Raw genomic sequence first — 19373 nt, 5'->3', positions numbered from 1 at the left:
GCTTTAAAGAGGACATACAGCATGTTGAGAATGAGGCTGTGAAGTCAACAGGTCTAGGGATGAATCCTGGGAATATTTCTAGCTAGCTGTGCAATACAAACCTCATTTCCCTTATCTGGAAAATAGGTTATTATAAAAATTAAGTGAGATAATGAAAGTTTAATGAAATGAGTGCTGTCCAGGAAACTTCAAGGCAAAGCTGTTTTTTTCTCACTTTATGAGGAAAATATTGGCCAATATGAATATCATGAAGTCCCAAACTACCAATTCAAGCCAAAAATACATAAATTGATTTGGGAAACAAAATGGGGCACAATATATGTACAAACACATATAAATGGCCAAAGCGGTACCTGAGACCACATTTCAGCAATTTAGCTTTAAATAATTCAGAAAGCCTATCCTATAAATCCCCTAATGGTTTTTGGGTTTTTTTTTCCCTCTATGTCTTCTTGGCTGCTAAGGCATTTCTTTCTCCAGCTTGCTGAAAAATCACAAACAAGCTTATAAAATGTGACATCCTACATTGACTCATTTCTTATTGGATTGACTTTCAGCATACCTGAAAGCATTTTGTTGCGCACAGATGTGTTCTGCTATGGTCCAGTGCACTCAAGTGAGCTTAAACCTGACCTGGTCATGTCTCTATTTACCTTAAGGTGATAATTCAGGAATCAACTGCTCAGTGTTGCGCGTATAGAATCTTATCTTTCTGCCGGTTGTCAGGGATCTAAAAAAAAAAAAAAAAAAAATTAAAGAACTATCTTCACCCTTCACTGTGTTCTTATGTAAAGCCATCTGCTAGTGCATTTCTCTTCACTATATTTCCTGTCACATAAGACATTTCCACCTAAGGCTTTCTACACAAATTGCTGGAATTGAGTGTCTCCCATTCAAATAGAACTTGTCGTGGAACGTTGGATTTTAAATCATTCTCTACTTAAATTAACTCACAGAAACATTATGATACTGCCAACATTAAGAATAGGAAATGTGTATTTGTAGCCATTTCCTACAATACCAAAGTATGCAATGCATATGTGGATAGAAAAAAAAAAGGTAGACAATACTCATGATATTTGGATATCCAATATATTTCATTTTTAATAAAGTTTCCTCACTCTTCATGAAAATGTTCCTCAGTCTGTTTAATTCTAATTGCAAAAATCTGTCTTTTATGCTATCACGTTCATCTTTTTAATAAATTGTGCCTTAGTTTTTATCTACTTACGTGAAATGCTAAAATTTAAACAATGAAAACATATCGCACTTGAAATAAAATCAGTGTCCTTAAAGGATTTACATGCATACATACAGTCCACCCAACCTCGGTCCCTTTTTTAAGGGCCCTGGGACGGTTCTCAAGCCAAAGGCTTTAACAAGTCGTCTGTCGTACAACTGGTTACACCTAATTTGAATTAAACTACAGTCGCAGATGACAGCAGCGCTCCTTTCATCTTTTGTAGGAAGGTCACCCAGCCCAGAGCGAGCGCCACGCTCCTTCTGGAACTAAACACGTTGGCCCCGCCGTCTGTTGAGTCCTTCCCTTCACAACTCACACCTGGGTGGCCAGGGGTCAAGTCTGACCTCCCGAAGGCGCCAGCGCCTATGCCCCCTTCCCTTCGGGGAGGCAGCAGATGGCGAGGGCGCCGCGGCGCTGGTGCCGCAGCTCCCCGCCACAGCAGGGCAGGGGCACTTAAACAAGGACTAGTTAGGCGCCAGGAACTCCCTCGGCCTCCTACTGGGCGCTGCAAGCGGGAGGGGGGAGGCGGGTACCGCTTTCCTCGCTCCTCCGGGGCTCCCAGATACTACACCTAAACGTAGCGAGACTCCCACACCTCTGCCCCAACCCAGAGCCCGAAACCCCCTGTTCCCAGGGAGAGCGAAGCCGTGAGCTGCAAGAGCGGCACACTCACTACCTGACGCCGCGGCACCCACTCAGGCCGCCACACCGCCAGTGGGCCGGGGCTTCCCGGGAGGCAAACCTTCGCGCGAGGCCAGCCTGCCACCAATAGCATCCCTGGCTCCAAGGAATGAGCCAATGGGAGCGTTCAGACTAAAGGAGAGCAGCCAATCACTGCCCTCACGTCCCTGGCTGCCCAGCACCGACACGACCGAACGCTCCTTCCGCTCCCCTGACGTGCAGTTCTAACCTGGAGCCCCGCGGCCACTCACCTCCTTCCCTCAGAGTCTAGACAGGAGATGAACTTTCCCCAGAGTAGAATGTTGAGGAATTGCAGCTCTTTCTGTGTGTTCCGCTCTCTGCTCGACTCAGGAGGAGAGACGTACTCGCGCTCACCTCCTCCGCAGGCTTCTGCTTAAACTCACCGCACGGACGTGCATTTCAAAAATTAGTGAACACAGACGAAACGCATTCTTCCTGTTCACTTAACCGCTATGAGGCGCTTGAACAGGTTGATGTCTGAGCTTAAAAGGGAAAGATGACTTGATAAGGGGTCTGACGAAGTTTCTCTTTGGCAAAAGTGTGAAAGGCCTTTATTTACTGAAGTTAGGGCTAATTTGTCCGGGGCTAGAAGTGAGCCAAGGGGAGAACGAAATGCTAATGCTTATAAAAGGGCGTCAACCCTTGTCTCGTTGGTTGATGTCTTCAAAATGAAACCACAGAATTACTAAGGTTATTTTAATATTGTCTGAGAGCCTACAATGCATCAGGCTTTGTTCTAAGCAGTTTACCTGCATTAACTAATTCAATCCTCATAACCTCCTTATTGCTTATTTCAACCTGTTTAACAGATGAGGAAATTGAGGCAGTAGAGAGACTGGCCCAAAATACCAAGTAAGTAAGTGGTAGAGGCAAGCCTAGAACCCGTGTCTGATTTATTTAGGTTAGCATTTATTTAATGTCCAAATTAACTAAGGCCCAAAGAACCTAGATACTTTTACTTCTAAAATACATAAATCCTGCTACCATTTTTTTAATCTCTTGGTACAAAATATTTAGTTAAAATCTTAGAAACTTCCAGTGGCTTTAGCATCACCCTCAAAGTTAGTTCATCTTTTTAATAAATTGTGCTTGATCCTTGAGAAGGATCAAGGATTGGAGTCTGGGAATGGGAGGCAAAGGGACTGGAGACGAAAAGAAGTCATCTGAGAAACACTAATTCAACTGACCCATTTAAATAAGTAGTGTTAATGTTACTGATTGTACATCACTGATTTAACTTCACTGTTAAAATAACCACATTCATTATATATGATAGTGTGCACATCCATGAACAAATATACAGGTTAATCGAGGCAACCTATGGAGAACTACAAATGGCCTGCTATTAAGAACCTTTTAAATCTACATTCAACTTTCATTTTTTATACTGAAATTTATTTTAATAACCTAGTCAATATCAATTTACAAAGGGGAAAAGAAGGCTAGGGGGTTGTTGTTTTATTAAATCTTTATCAATTTTAAATATATTTCCTTTGACCAAACTTTTTAATTTATTTCTTTAAAACAATAAGAGTTGTAAGACTTAATAGTGAGCTAGGTAATGAAAGAAGGAAACAAGACTTTTACAGTGGATAAAACTTTTCACGTTTTAAATCTGGGCAGACTTTCTCACTTTCCCTGAGGACTTACACAGTCTGATTGCAGGAAAGTTTTCCAATATTTATAAGGTTGGATTTTGTTTCAAGCAACAATTGCTTTGAAGGGCAGACTATGATACTATATAGGCAATGAGAAGTAAGTCCTGGGTGCTTAGAGCAAGCTGAACAGGAAGATGCTTGGGCTCACTTCCAGTTCTGTGTGTCAGGGCATCACAGAACCTAGTGGGCCAAGCCCATGGTCATCTTCTGCAGAGAGGAAAGAATTGCAAATAGCACGACGATTTGGCATAGAGTAGGCCCTCAATAAATGGTTTCACTGTCACCCATATATACATGTTAATACACACACACACACAAACCCATATATATATATATATATATTTGGGCTTTCTTTCACAAAGCAAAACATTTTCTGGTCAGCTGATGCTAAAAACCTAAAATTGCCTCCATAAGTTTTCTCATAGGAAAAAGTCTTTTTGATGATCAGCCCCTATAGAAGTCAAGTGTCCTCTCCCTCCCTCCACCCATGCCTCTCGCTGTGATGGGTTAGAAAAAGTCCCTGCAGCCACCCAGTGACTGAGGCCGTGTTCCCAACTGGGAGACAGCAGGGTGGAGACTGCTGCAGTACTCAGGACTCAGAAAATAAAAGTCATTTTTAACTGAGTTAAATCATCAGGATCATATCCAGACCCTTTGGTGGCCTACAAGAATCTTCCCACCAAAAGGGCTATTCATAGAGTTTATAAATATATATGTATGGATAGAATAAAAACTTGGAATAGAAAAAAAAAAGAATCTTCCCACCAACCTCTGGGACAAGCACTACAGACCTGGGCTCTTAGGGTACCTGACCTTAGTGGAGGGGATAGCTAATGCTCTACTTCTAGGTAACTTCAGTGAAATCCTTCCCCAAATATGGGGTTGGGGGGTGGCATAGGAAGGGGAGAGGGTGCTTTCCAATTTTAGCCCACAGAAATATATCCTTTATGAGTCTTCCATTAGCTAGCATTAATTTTTTATACCCATAAATAAAGTCATTGTTTCTAACTTTGTCCTTCTCATTATGGGCCTCCCAGTGACCTTAAAGTGTATATTTTCTTGTCCGTAAAATCGGACATTTACCAAAACCACAAGATCATTGGAAAGAGTGCATGGAGAAAAGAAAGTTGCACAGACCAGTAGATCAGTACCTCCTTTAGCATTTGTTGAATGAATACTAAAGTGTATGAATCATAAAAAGCACTGCACAAGTTTCCCTTGTTTGCTTCCCAAGGAAAATCCTCCTGTCAAAATGGTACATAACAAGAAATAGTGATTCTACAGTTCTATAATTCTTTTTGATGAGGAATATGCATTTTTTTCTTGAAGGCCATCAGTTCTTTCCTAAACATGAAAACTCTTAGCATAATTAACAATTGTTTCAGAAAACAATTGCTTTGCCTGCTATCTGGGAGCCCGTGAATTGCACATATTGAAAATGGTATATTTCCCTATTAAAACACTACTTAACATTTATTTTATGAATAATCAAAGTTTTCAAATGTCCTAGGATTCATTTTATTATGGAGTCTCCTCGTAAATTGTTTTCAAATTAAACTCTTTCTTTTTTTTTTTTTAAAGATTTTATTTATTTATTTGACAGAGAGAGAGATAGCGAGAGCAGGAACACAAGCAGGGGGAGTGGGAGAGCGAGAAGCAGGACTCCTGCCGAGCAGGGAGCCCGATGCGGGACTCGATCCCAGGACCCTGGGACCATGACCCGAGCCGAAGGCAGACGCCTAACGACTGAGCCACCCAGGCGCCCCTAAACTCTTTCTTTAAAGGCTCTACTGAAATCGCTAAGTGAAGAAACTCATTTTTATTTTTATTTTTATTAAAGATTGCACAAACTGGAACCAAGACCAAAATACTGAATCAACTGTACATCATCCATTGTAAAACAACATACATCACATTTGTACTCTACCAAATAAGACATTTTCCTTAAAATTATATACTGCGTGCTTTTAGATTCATGCTTTAGATATTTTACATTTGTCATTACTCTCTTATAAATAATTGCAACTTGACCAATTCGTACACCTGCTACCACTATATAGCCAATGCGGGAAGGCGTAGCTTTGACCCGAGAACAGATGAAATGGAAACAAATGTATGGATGTCACATCTACCGAACTGTGACTACTGTTTTGCCTATTTCGTGAAATGCTAATGTAAAACACACACACAAAAAAAACATCGTTTCAAAAGGCACAATTTCCTCCACAGAAAAGAACAATTTAAAAATACATGGCAGTTAAAATCGGCTCCCTCAAGGGCGCTGTGAAGTTCACATTAATGCAGTCTTAAACCTTGAGAGTGGACCTCCTGGGCGTTTCGTGGGAGGGCCTATCCGCGGAGTCCAAGGGCCGAGGACGCGCCGGGACCGGCCACCCTCGGGCTGCGCAGAAGGCCAGGTTTCTTTGAGCCACTTCTAAACCTTTGCTCCGAGTTTAAGCAGCGGACCTGGGACCTCTCACTTTTCCAAATCTGGCGCCCGACCAAAATACAAACGGTTTTGTCAACCGGATCCTTCTCATCTCGGGGAGCTTCTCTTCTCCCAAAACAGAACCACCCCCACCTTCTTCTCTCTGTCCACGCCCCCCAAGCCCACCCTCTCCCGGGACGACTCGTTACGAGTCGCACTCGCCACCGCCTCCAGCCTCCGGGTCGCTCTGGTCGTCCGTGAAGCAGACGTCCACATCGCTGTCGTTGTCGCTCTTGGGCTCCCCAGGCTCCGGGAGGAAGTCAGGCTCTGCGCCTGGGCCCTCGCCCGACCTGGCGAGCAGGTTTTGTCCGGGGTGGCGGGACTTGACGTGGCGTTCCAGGTCCCGGCGGCGCACCAGCACCTTGCCGCAGAACTCGCAGCGGTAGGGGGTGTTGCCCTCGGCATGCAGCCGGATGTGCTTGTTCAGATTGCTGGGGTCGCCGAAAGGCCGCAGGCACACTTTGCACTTGAGCGGCTTGTATCCCGTGTGCGTCCGCATGTGAATCTTGAGCCCGTACTTGCGCGAGTACAGCTTGCCGCAGTAGAGACACAGGTGGCTGGTCTTGGGCTTGCCGGTGCCGCCACCTCCGCTGCCGCCACCCCCAGGGCCACCCGCTGCCACGACGGCCGGTGGCAGCGTCCCTGCGTCCAGGCGGCCGCGGCTTTTCCCGGCCGCCATCTCCGACAGCTGCTGCGTGTGCATAGCGATCTCTCGGTCGATGCTAGCCAAGGAGCCCAGCTCCGCAGGGCTTAGAGCGGCCGCTGCCGCCGCTGCCGCCGCCGCCGCCGGCCCGCTGAAGTAGGAGATGGACTCTGGATACTTGAGCAGCCCGCCGAAGTGCAGTTTGAGCGGGTAATAAGCGGCGGCGGCCGGTGAGCCGTAGAGTAGCTCCCCGTTGTAGACGGTAAAAGCCGGCATGACGGCAGGCAGGTGGCTGCATTCGCCACCGGGGTAGGCTTTGAGCCCGCCCGCGTCGAGGGCCGGCAGCGCGCAGCGCTCGACGGGCAGCCCGGTCGCAGAGGGCAGCTGGGCGAAACGCGCTCCCGGCAGCGCAGCCGCGGCGGGGTGGGCGCGCTCCACCTGCTTGAAGGCTGACGCCTCTTCCGGGGGGCCAGGGAGCAGAGGGAAGCCGCGCAGGCCCCCGGAGCAGGGTAGGCCAGGCGGAGGAGGCGGCGGCGGCGGCTCCCCCGCGAGCAGGCATTTGGAGTGGTGATGGTGGTGGTGCGCGTGGTGGTGATGGTGGTGGCCCGTGCTGCCCGCTGCGGGGTTCTCCCCGCTTCCCGGGCGCCCGCCCGCCCGCCCCCCGCCCAGCAGCCTGCCTAAGGCCAGGCCGGACCCCGGTTTGCCGCCGCCCTCCTCCCGGTAGGGGTCGCCGTGTGCGGCCGCGGCCGCCCTGGCCAAGCCCGCAGGCTTGAAAGCCGAGCGCACTCCGGGGTAGAAGGCCAGGCCGCCGCCCCCCGCTGGGGAGCCGCCCACGATGCCGAGGAAGTGGCCGTGTCCCCGGGCGGCCCCGCTCATGTCTAGGGCGCGGTCCGGCTGCTCCTTGCCCTTCTTGGACTGCCCCCACTTGGCCCGGGGCGGCGACGCGGCGGAGCGCGCAGAGGAGGCCTCGCGCTTAATGCTCTCCCGCGCTCCGCAGGCCTGGAGGGGCGGCGGGGCCTGCGGGTGGGACCGCAGAGTGCCAGCGGGGGCGGCCGCGGCAAAGTCAGGCGCCGGGGGTTTCGGAGAGAAGTGAAGGCCATCCGCGGCCGGGGCAGCGCCTTGGCGAGCCCTGTGCTCGTGGTGCAGGTAGGCTCGGCCCCCGCCGCTGCTGAGCACGCAGTGGAAACGTAGGTGGGCCTTAAGGCTGTTGGGGTATCTAAACGTCCTCCAGCAGTACCAGCAAATGTAGCGCTCCTCCCCTGGGCGACAAAAAGTAAGAAAGCGACCCCGTGAGAGGCGAAAAAGCAAGAGAGAAAGAAAGCGCACCCAAGGCAGAGCCCAGATTTTGATAGCGGTATGAGGAGGAACAGTATTCTTGGGTCCAGCGAATAAGTGAGTTAGTTCGGTAGCCCCACTGCAGCACGGACCCTGAGAAGCCCCAAATGGCCAACTTTGTCACCATATCCATCCCTTGGGATTACTCAGAGGCCAAAGGGGTGACCTGTGCCTTTCCAACGAAGACTTCCTCCGGGCCATCCGAGCAAATCTTCGTTGGGAGGGCAGCGCTCAGGCAGACTGGCCGGGGAAGAGACCAGAACAGAGAGCAGCTGTTGCTTTAAATCAAGTGTTGAGGCTGTGCTGTGCCCAGGCCCATCTGTTGGCGTTTGCAGAATAGGTGGCGTATGTCAAGGAGTTTGGATAAACTGAACAAAGACCAATCTAATGGTCGTGAGTGCCTCATTACCAGGCGAGACAATATCTTGTATGTATGGGCCATATGTAATCATTCCTTTTCACAGAACAATGCCTTTTATGTCCACTACCCACCCTTCCCACCCCCTCCCAGCCTTAAACATTTTGCCTGAGGTTCTCCTGGAGCGTGACCAACTGAAGGACCACATAGGGACTATGATCTGCTATTCTTCAAAATTATTTGTATCTTTATTTCCTCTTTAACCCCATTTAATTTGATGAGAGGAAAGAAAAAGCCCTATGTCCTGATATTCTAAAAACTGAAGGATGATGTTGTGTTATCTTGTCAGTTGTTCTACCTGGAGTAATTAATTAACTCCTAGATAGCTACACAAATCCAGGCTTAATATAATAAAGTCCTTGGGAAAGATAGTTTATTTTTATGAAATACATGAATATATAGAGATATATGGAGATACTCAGCTTTTAATAAGTGTACAATTCTCTACCAGGAACTGTATACATGTTTTTGGTGTCAAGTCTTTTTCGTATTTAATATTATTGACATTAGTTTTTGGTTTTTTTTTTAATTTTGCCAGGGTCTGGGAACACAATCAAGAGACACATGTATGAAACAGATTTTGATCACATGGTGGAAGTTAATTTTCACTTAAAAAGGTCTTGTCATATCTGGTCACAGAACAGTGATCTTGCAGTGTGTTTCTTTTTTAATGTTACGGTTGATTGATAATACTGAAGGATGTCTGTGAGAAAGAAGTTAGTTAAGTACCCCAAATAGGTCTGTCTTATTAAATTTAGTGGAAAAGTTAAATTCCCTCCCCCCTTGTACACAAGCAGCTCAAACTTCTGAAACATCACTACAAAAACAACTGAAATAAATTCCACATCTTCTTCCCTTCATGTATTTTACTTTTGGCTTTGCATAAAGCAAGTAGTCCCCCTAGATAACTAAGATGGAAGTTCAAGTAAGTTTCTGTTTATTTCAGGTGAAGCCAAGGTAGAGAAGAAAGCAAAAAGGGGGTGGGGAAGAGGATTTGCCTCTGAGAACCTACCCTAATTGTTTATGGAAGACTTAGATAAAGTCATTTCAATATTTCTGTTACCTTGTAAAAAAAAAAAGAGAGAGAGAGGTTTCCTGGGTTCTCTTAGTGGGTATATTGATTTAATATCTTAAATAACCTCCTTTTCTCTGAACCTTCCTCTCATTACCCCCCTTTTAAAGGAGTTTTCAGAGGCTGCCCCAGAATGACTCTAGTCAATTGCAAAGCCAAGTAAGCTTTATCCCTAAAACAAAAGGTCCGTACTTTCCTTAAGCTCATCATGGAATTTAAATCCACTGGAGTTAGTCAATATTGAAAGAATAGCAGCCATCCCTACTTCTTTCTCTTTTCAAGAGGTAAGCAAATGTGTTCTCTGTTTCAATATGCTCCTTTTTCAGTTTATCCTAACCAACTGACATGTTCTCTGGACTCTGAAATCCAGGCTATGCTACACACTTCATAAGTGACTTTGCCTCCTCTCCTTGGTGTAACCTTGAGGTTGCCAAGATTTCAAGCATATCAAAGGTGGGGAAGTCAGTGTTCGAAATAGCCCATACATTCCCAAAAGGAAAATGGTGTCTATTCTGACATCTGTTTATAAGCTCAGTTGGCTGAAATGAAAACACAAGGGCCACCACTCAAACAAGTTACTTTTGTACTATTTGAGAGTGCCTAAGGAGGGGTGTTCTGTGTAGAAATGTCTGGCCCCTAAAGGTCAGCAGCTGTTAGAAGTGTCCTGTAGTGGCAGATCTGAGAGTTCTCCACTATGGGGCTTTTATCATGTTTCTCTTTCACTGGAGGAAGTTGACAAGAGAATTTAATATAGTGTGATACAAGGAACAAACTACTTTAGGATAATGTTTTATGAATACTGTACATACAAATCTACCCACAAGATAGTGATACTTTGAAGTGAAGTGATTCATCGTTCTGAATAAACTTCATTCTGTCTTATTCATGAAGTGTTTCTTAATGCTTACATTGTATTAATTTATTTAACCCTATTTCTAAAAGGATGAGACTTGAGCAGGCAATTCAGGAGGAGAGCATGTTAAAATATTTCACAGCATTCATTGTGTTCACTTTAACTGTGTCTTTAGGAGAAATTGCAAACTAAAACAATTGTCAAGGAAAAAGTTCTTGGAAGCTTTATGAATTAAAAGGGAGGTCTCAAGATCTTAACTATTTTAGCACCTCCCAGCTTTCTTTCACAGAAAATGTTCTTCAGTGTTCTAGGGAAGGTTTGAAAATGTTCTCTTTAGTTCCTGCCCCTTAATTTGCATAAATCCACTCTTGGCTTTGGAAGGGATCAAATAAATCTGAGAAGAAACTGGGATACATCCCAGATTCAATTTAAGTAGGGAGGGGGAAATGAATAAATACCATTTAAATGGAAGGGCCTCAGTATCTGCCAACTGACCAGCTGTAAGTACCGTAATGCTTCTAAAATGCGGTAGAAATACATTAGTCTCCTTCAAACCAGTGAAGAGAAGCCCCTCCACCTTCTAAAACATTCCAGGTTTGAAGTATGCTTTTCGGAGCTCATGATATGATTAATAATATGTTAAGGCGTCTTTATTGATTCTTAATAGAGTAAATAATTGTCTCTGGGTATGTAATAGGAAAAGACCCCCATGAAATTCATAAAGAATTTTTTGGGGGCGCCTGGGTGGCTCAGTACGTTAAGCCCCAGTCTCTTGGTTTCGGCTCAGGTCAAGATCTCAAGGTGGTGAGATGGAGCCCCATGTGGGGCTCCACATTCAGTGGGGCGTCTGGTTGAGATTCTCTCTCTCCTCTCCCTCTGCCCCTCCCCCCACTTTCCCTCTCTCTCAATAAATAGATCTTTTATTTAAAAAAATGGTTTTTTTCCCCCTGCCATCACAAGGCAGGTTATTGTCGCTGTTATCCTTCACTGTTGATTTTAAGGAGGTAGTGGTGACATCGCCTCTGTGCCTACACAGACAGGGAGGGTAAATTCAGTTTTACACAGCTCGAGAGAAAGGCCCTGTCGCGTCCAAAGACCGGGGAAGGGCTGGACTCTCACCCACCCGCGCTGGCCCGGTGGCCCTCTCGGACGCGGTACCTTTCTCGTCGTGCGTCGGAGTTGCGATCGTGGGGATGTCGAACCACTGAGCTAAGGAGTTGGAATACCACACCGTCAGCTCCTCCCCTGGCTGGACATCTCGCAGCGCTCGGTAGAAAATCTGGGACACAAGGAACAGGACAGCTTGCTATCATTTCCTGGGTAATCGGTCTAAAAACAACTAAAAGGAAAGGTTGGAATGCTCGTTCTGATGCTGTGTGACCCTGGAAAATCTATTGGATCTCTCTGAACTTCATTTCCCTCATTCTTCAAATGGGGAAAATAATAGTATCTACTTTACAGGGTTTGGGGGATGTTTAAATGAGACCTCCAGCTAAAGCGCTTTGCTCTTGATATTGGTGGCCACCTCAGTAACGGTTAGGTAGGTAGAATTGGCAGTGGGGGGAGGCCCACAGTACCTGTCCTCCGGGTAAGTCTGCAATAGCTTCGAGAGTCTGTTCCTGGGGGTTCCTGGCTGCCCGGATTAACCCTATCCATTCCAGAGGAGAGCCCCCCGACTCGTCCACCAGCTCCCCTCTCACCATGCGCACCTGCAACACAAGTAGTGGTCGTTCTTCCCCGCGCCACGGCCAGGCCCACAACCCAGAGGAAAAGTTTATCCAACACCCCACCCGACTCAGGAAAATGGTTGTGTTCACTTTGGCCAGACCGCTGTGGGCTGCTGGGAGGAAGGTAATTCCTAGGACCCTTGCTTGAGGGAGGGAGAAGAGGTTGGCTGGTATAACAGTTCCCCCTCTCGCCCCACCTTGGCAATACCAAGGGCGAGAGCATCCTCCACGAGCGATTGCGGGCATCTGGTACCTAGACGTTCCCCATTCCCACCCCCACCCCAGTTCTCGCTCCTGCGGTCCTGAGAGCAGCCGGAATACTAGGGGAGAGACGTTTCGAAGTCAGCCCCAGAACCCAGAGTTTCCTCCACCTCCCTCTCGTGTCTCGCGAAACTCGCTGCACAGCACCAAGGTGCGGAGGTGCAGGCAAGCCCGGCAGTGAAAGTGTGTGAACAAAGCGGCCGCAGGACTGCCGGCCATTTAAAAGCAATTAAAGCGCGTTTAAAGAAGAAGGCTCTAGACCGCGGGATGGGGGTGGGGGGGTGGGGAGGATGATTACGTGAGGAGCCAGATGCGGGTCCCACTGGCTGGCGCCTGAGCAGTTTCTTACAAGAAAGCTCTCGGCAGCGACTAGGCAAAGCTCAGGTCCTCCCTCCGCCGCCCCCACCGGACTCCTGCCTTCTTTTCCCGGTCGCTGTGATTCGACCTTTGCCGGCTGGGACGCCTCAGAGCGGGCGGGGGCCTTTAAAACCCCGCTGCGGTCAGTGGTCTGTCCGCTGTTGCGGGAGTCAGAGCTGGCGGGCTGGCCCCGACGCCTCCCAGTTGCGACCCTGGACTCTCAGAGCCAGGCTGCAGGCGCGCCGACCCGGTGCCCCACGCGGGTGGGCGCTCCTCGCCCTCGAAGCCCCAATCGGAGCCACCACCTGGCTCACCCTCTCTCCATTTACCCCAACCCTCCAGCAGACATCCGCGGGGGGCGGGGGGGGGGGGGACCGGGGAGGGGGTTATCTAGGAACTGAGGGTTTCCCAAGGATTGTTTTTTCCCCAACACATGAAATTAAATTAAGGTAAATGTAAGCCGTAAATTAGCGCGTTACAGGGAAGAAGGTAAGAGAAGTCTTCAACGCCCTGCGCGTTGTGTAACAGAGAAAAGGCGCGTTGGCAGAGAGGCCGGGGCCCGCCACGCCTCTGCGAACGAAACCCCAGAGCTCCAGGGAAACCGCGGGTTCCGAGTGGTCCCGGCGAGTAAAGAGTCCCATGCACCCCACCCGGGGGCTGTCCCCTCTGAGCCGCGTCCTTTCCCCTCAGCTCGGCCCCCGTCCAGCTCTCCCTTAACGCGACTTGTGGGGAATTACCGGAATACCCCCCGCCCACCTGGCAGAATTGGCAGGTAACGACTCAATCACCCCTTTCCTCCACTTGCCCTATCTACCCCTGCCAGGGCCAGGGCAAAGGGAGGCGAAAGGCTGGAGGCGGAGGTCGGAATGGCTAATACCTTTTTCTTGGGCCCGGGTTCCCTGCGGTCTGACAGGTACTTGCCCAGCTTGAAGGTTCCGGGCACCGGCCCGAGGCGCAGGCCGGCCGGGATGCAGCAGTCGGCACTCACGCTGGTGGCCGGAGCGCGGGCTGTTGCGTGCATTGCTGCCGCCGCGGCCAGGCAGGCGCTCGGGTGCGCCGGGTCCTCCGCAGGGCGCGAGTGACAGAGCCCGAGCCGCGCGCGAGCCAGGGAGCCGCACCCCGACGTGCGTCCTCCGCCCGCGGAGTGACGCGGGCGGGCATGCACTGCGCCTTTTCAATCGGGTCCGGCGCCTTTTGGCACCGCGAGCGCAAGGGCGCGGAGTTTGGTGAGAGAGTTGCTCTGCGGAGCAGCTGCAGAGTCCCACCCGAGAGGGTCACATGGAGTGGTTCCCTCAGCCCTCTGCATAATCGAGGCCTCTGAATGGCTGGCGCACAATGGTCCAGGCGACCTTCCCATTCCTAAAAATCCAATTTGTCAAGGGCGAAGAAAAGGCGCTGGTGAATCAAAGGTCCGGCGGGACCATTAATCCTCAGCATGGGGTATTGTCCTCGAGACAGTTACGATATTTTAAGTGACAAATCCACTGTATAATTTCTCCATAAATTTTACTTCCTTTTATTGTTCGCCGACAAACCAGTTTTGGGAAATAAGTGACTACTTTAAGTCTACTTGGCTGATTCCTTTGAGCCTTGGTCTACTTCAAAGATTTTTAATTCTCTCCCCTTGGCTTTATTGTAAAGGAGATTAAACAAAGAGATGGGGACTGTTTGGAGGACTTGTTAACTTCTATTGATTTCTGGCGTGTGCCATACAGAAATTAGGCAGGTACTTGATGGGAAAACACCAGAAAATACCTACACTTTTTAAATAACGACCATATTACCATTTCAGGGGGTTAGGTCCAGGCCAGTTGTCTATTTAGAACCGCTTTTTCGGTCCTTCTGTCCAGTTTCGCCCCGAAATATGAAGCGTCTGGACTAGTTTTGGTAGACGTGGTCCGTTGTGCACCACTGCTCTCGGGTGCGCCCCGGAACCGCACCTTCTTTGGGAATGGGAAGCGGCCTCGGGGCCACGGCTTTGCCGGCGAACCTGCGCCCTGTTCTTAGCAGAGGGTTGAAGAGGGGTGCTGCTGATTGGGTCTTTTTTTTATCAAGTCTCCCTCACTTGCCAACCGACCGACTCAAGCCCTGGTTTGCTTTTACGTTTTAAACCGAGAGGAAATCCTTGGAGCTAACTTTAAAGGCGGACTCTATCAAAGGTTACGGAAAAGAGGGTGAGGTGGGCATTAGCAACCCATACTTTCAGCCCAGTTCATGAACTATGAGAATGCGCGTACTTCGGAGTTTAAACCAGAGTGCTGCTCGTTCTCTTTTAAGGAAGACTCCGATTTGCGCGGAGACATTTCTTTTCATAAGATAGCTGAGTACTTGAGTTCATCAGATATTTGTGACAGTTCTGCCTGCACCTGCCACGCTATTCATCGTGGGCGCCGCTCCCCAAATCCTGTGGACCAGGATGCGGGCCCGACGCGGTATTCCGGGAGAGGCCTGAGAGGCTGTGGGTTTCTGGCCTGTGTTGGAGGCCCAAAGACTGTACACTTGGGCGGAGGACTCCCAGCAGCCACTACACCGAAGTCTCCACCGGACTCTGCCGCCGGAAGGTGTAGTTCTTAGGTCACGGGCAGAGGTGAATGTGATTAACAACAGTGGCCGGACGCAAGGTGGCGACACCTGTAACTCAGCAATTGGTCCCACGAGGCCCTCAAAGAAGCTCCGTAGCGCCCGTCGATGGAGACCTGCGTTCGCCATACTGGACACTGTCAGGAGAAGCGGGGTCATTTAGTCTGTGCTCTGTCATTCAAGACTCGGGGGAAACGTCTGTGAATTACTTCAGAGCCTCACTCTTCTAATCCGTAAAATGGGAACGATGTTGTAAATTTAGGTTCCACTCCGCGGTTGCGAAGGTCAATAGTAATGATCTGTGTGTAGAGTGAATGGCGCTCCCAAACTCGAGGTTTGCGTAATGGGGGAATCCAGGTCAGGTCAAGGGTCTCAAGTCTAAGTGTCTCCAGTCAAACGGTGCGGTAACACAGGGATGGCGGGTCTCGGGTCTAACTCAAAGCCTGTATAGACGCGGCTGCTGAGGCGGAGAAGAGAGACACTTGTCGGTTCCGGGCGGCCACACGCTACGGCTCCTCTGACCTGGCAGCCACGCCATGCGCAGGGCTACTTTCTGAGGGAGCTGCCACTGATTTTTCCCTCCTAATCCTCCAACTGCCCCTCTTCGGGCCTCGAGAAGGCTGCGAGCGACGGAGTGGAGGGAGCCTTTGATCCGTCAAACCCATGAATGGCAAAAGCCGGGGGAGGGGAGGAGGAGAGGAAGCCGCTCCGAAGAGTCGAGAGCAATAAATTTAAGCCATGAACATGTCCCTCTAACCTCTGGCCTGGCGACTCCGGGATGACACCCAGTTTAAATTACCAGCACTGCGAGCGGGAAGGGGCGAGCGCGGGGCCTGGGTTCGGGGCTCCTCTCCGACCCTCCTTAATGAGTGAAAAAGCGTGAACGACACGCGAACAATTTTATCAATAGGACCATGTAAAGGCCGACTGTGAGGAAAGTTATTTATTAATATAGCCAATTGTGGCTGGTTCCCAGCCCCTCGAGAAGAAAGGGACTGCGCCAGAGGCATTCACACCAGCTCGCCGAGTTTTATTCTGTCCTGTGGCTCCGAGTTGAAGTTCCCCAAGTGAAATAAATTGTCCACAAAGGAGGAAAGGAACACATTTTCTTTTATTTTTTCTCCCCTAAAAAGCAAGGGTGAAACCAATCTAATGTGCCCAGTGGAGCAAGATGGGCCGTGAAAGGCTGGGTGTTAAAAGTAAAAGCGGGCTGTGCAGCAAATGGGATGGAAAATTAAATGAAATTAAATAGCTTGAACGGCCGTATTGTCCCTTATTAAAAAGACACATTAATTACATGGTCTCAGCCTTATTCAAAGACAATGTTGAGACTCAATCAAAACATTCCACTCGGCTTTTTTATGGGCTTAAAATGGGCGTCCAGAGGCCCCGTTCAAGCGAAATCCCCTCTGTACGGAGGTGCGGGGCGAGGCGGGTTTGGGGGCGGCCCTGCTCGCTGCCCACCGCGGCACTGCGCGGGCACCACTCCCGCCCCGTAACAGGTTGCCCCTAATGAGGCGCGGATGCTGAGAGCGGCAGCGAGCGGGAGGGGCAGGCTGCAGAGAGCTAGCTCTCCCCACTGCGTTGCTTCCAGACCCGGCTGGGGGGGGGGGGGGGGGGGGGGGGGGGGGGAACTGCGCGTAGCGGCCGAGAGCAGGGCTAGAAATGCTGCCTGCGCCGAGCACGTGTGACCCGGCTGGGCTCCGCCTAGAAAAGAGGCCCTACAGGACCTCAGTGCTGAGTTTAGCGGCTCCTTTCCGAACATCCTTCTGCAGAGCTGGGGGTGGCCGGGGCGCAAAGCCCTTGGGCTTCGGGTCCCCAGGGGGGCCGAGCTGGCTGCATCCTGAGGCCCACTGCCTTGAGGACCCGGGCGTTCGGAGAATCACCGCCCCCTACCCGCCCCCCCCCCAACCCTGTCCGGCTCGCAGTCTCTAATCCCAGGATGGAGGGAGCTGCGCGGCGTCAGGGACCAATGGCGAGGACGCGGGGCAGATGGGGCCCCGGAGACTCCGCGGAGTTGGGGCCTGAGGTGACCGGGGCCGCGGCCCCCGAGGGTGTCTGCCCCGGCCGGGCTGGAGGGTCAGCGCGGACCAGCTGCGCGGCCCCCGAGGCGCGGGTGGGACATTAAAGCCGGGTCTGAATAAGGCGGCGGCGACGGGCTCTGGGAACGCCACCAGATGACACGCAGGCGACGGGGCCATTTTCCCCTTAATTGCGAGGCCGGTGGGTGCACCGCGGCGGGTAGGCTCCAAACGCACGGCCAGAACGCAGCCCGGACGCCGCTGGTGGGTTTTGTGGTGCCTTTTTTGTTGTTTTTTTAAGTCCTTCATTGGAAGCGGCTCAATAAAAGTATTCAGAGTGCCTCTCAAGTTGCCTTTTAACCGGAGTTCTCCAACTTATTTCTTGGTTCTTTCGGTTGACATGGTGCAAAGAAAAGTCAGCGAGCGTGTTGCTGAATTGCAATGTCTCAGGGCACCTCCACATTCAACGCTCCTCTGCCGGCCGCTGCCGAATGAGCCCGCACTCAATTCGATTTTCCTTGCTGTTGGGCACATTTAGGAGCGCCTCTATTTGTGAAGTTCATTTCTAGGCAAATGTATTCAAGAGCTGATGGGAATGAATAGGACCGTGTGTCAGCCGCCCCTAATTGGGATTAAAGCACTTAGGAGCATATGCAGAGAGTGACAGAAATTCTCAGGTTGCATTGTGTTCAGACTTCCACCCGCTTGGACGCTCCTCCTCCAAGGGAGATTTATAAAGCTTGCAGGGAGAAACTGAGGAAAGAAAAGCGAAACGGAACAGAACCGGACTAATGGCTCACGATGGGGCTGCCGTTCAGCAAGTGGTGGTGACAGCTTCTGAGAAAAGATGCTGGGGGATAATTGAAGGCGGGTGGGGGAGCGGGTCTGAACTCTTTAATCAGAAAGGCGGAGTGTTAAAAGGCGAAATAAAGATGTTCTTGAGATTCCCAGACGGTTTTTTCCCCCCTTTCCTTTTTTTCTTCTTCCCCTTGAAGAGCTTGGCTTGCTTTCTTTTTATCTCTGCTTCCCATCCCCACCCCCAAAGAACATACCATCTCTTGGGGCAATAACAAGAACAATTTGGTATTTGAATTAGGAAAAGTCAAAAGAAACAAAAGTATGGGGGGTTTTTGTATGTTAAAGAGAATGTCACACTCAAATCAGTCAATGAAAATATTTCCTGATGTGTGGAAGTGTGTGCAAAATATACACACGCTCGGTTAAAAAACAAGCCGAATGATAAATATTCGTTAAAATTCAGACTGTGTATGTAGATACATAGTCTCTTGTAAATGTTCACTCTGAAGTGGCTGCTGGCTTTCCCAGCTGAAGGTGACAAGGCCTTATCTATAAGAGATGCTAAAAATCAGCCTGGAGACAGTTGCCTAAGCAGAGAGCGGTGACCACCTCTTGGCCCCTGAGAGCAGAGGAGCCAGAAATGACAAAAGAACACTGAACAAAAGAATGGTGAGGGAGAGAGTAGATATTTCTAAAATTATCTAGATGTCCTTGTTTGTTTCTTGATTTGTTTAAATCCACCTGGAAACATTGGTTCCCCGGAGGGGTGGGAGACTCTGGGTGTCTAACCTTGAGGACAGGAGGGAGACTTCTCACTGTATCCTTTTTGGTGTCGTTTTGGATTTGGTACCATAAGAATGTATTTCCAATTAAAATTTACTTTTGAGATTTAAATTCTTTTCAAAAAAAATGCATGGGGCAAAGGAAAAAGAGGGAAAGAAGAACAGGAAGGTGATGTGTGGATCTATAGAAAGGATAATAGCCAGTAGTTTTTATAATAAATCTCTACTCACAGTTAGGCACTCAAACCCAGTATCTCTAGAGACACCTGTTGACACCACCCAATCCAGCGCCCCGCCCCCCCGCCTGAGCCCTAGTGGGAAGATGGGTTCTCCAACTTCTACAAAGGGGATTCTGAGCAGAGAAGATGATCATGGGACAAAGGCACAGTGATGAGCCAAACATTTTTTCTCTCTTTCAATTCCTCAAATTCCTGA

The 19373-nt window shown here is 49.5% G+C and overlaps 1 protein-coding gene across 1 annotated transcript; it reads right to left on the bottom strand.

Moving 5' to 3' along the window:
- Positions 1-6236: 6236 nt before the first annotated feature.
- On the bottom strand, positions 6237-13778 carry PRDM13 (PR/SET domain 13). The gene is made up of 4 exons (XM_034991438.1): positions 13635-13778; positions 11990-12121; positions 11571-11691; positions 6237-7993 (listed from the first exon to the last, which is right to left on the bottom strand). The coding sequence occupies exons 1-4, from the start codon at positions 13776-13778 to the stop codon at positions 6237-6239; spliced, it is 2154 nt and encodes a 717-aa protein (XP_034847329.1).
- Positions 13779-19373: the final 5595 nt, after the last annotated feature.

Source organism: Mirounga leonina, unplaced genomic scaffold (assembly GCF_011800145.1).
Source record: "Mirounga leonina isolate KUSES-001 unplaced genomic scaffold, KU_Mleo_1.0 Mir_53, whole genome shotgun sequence".
NCBI classification, from domain to species: Eukaryota; Metazoa; Chordata; class Mammalia; order Carnivora; family Phocidae; genus Mirounga; species Mirounga leonina.
Note: the sequence above shows the minus strand (reverse complement) of the source record. Positions and strands in the feature narration are given on the sequence as shown.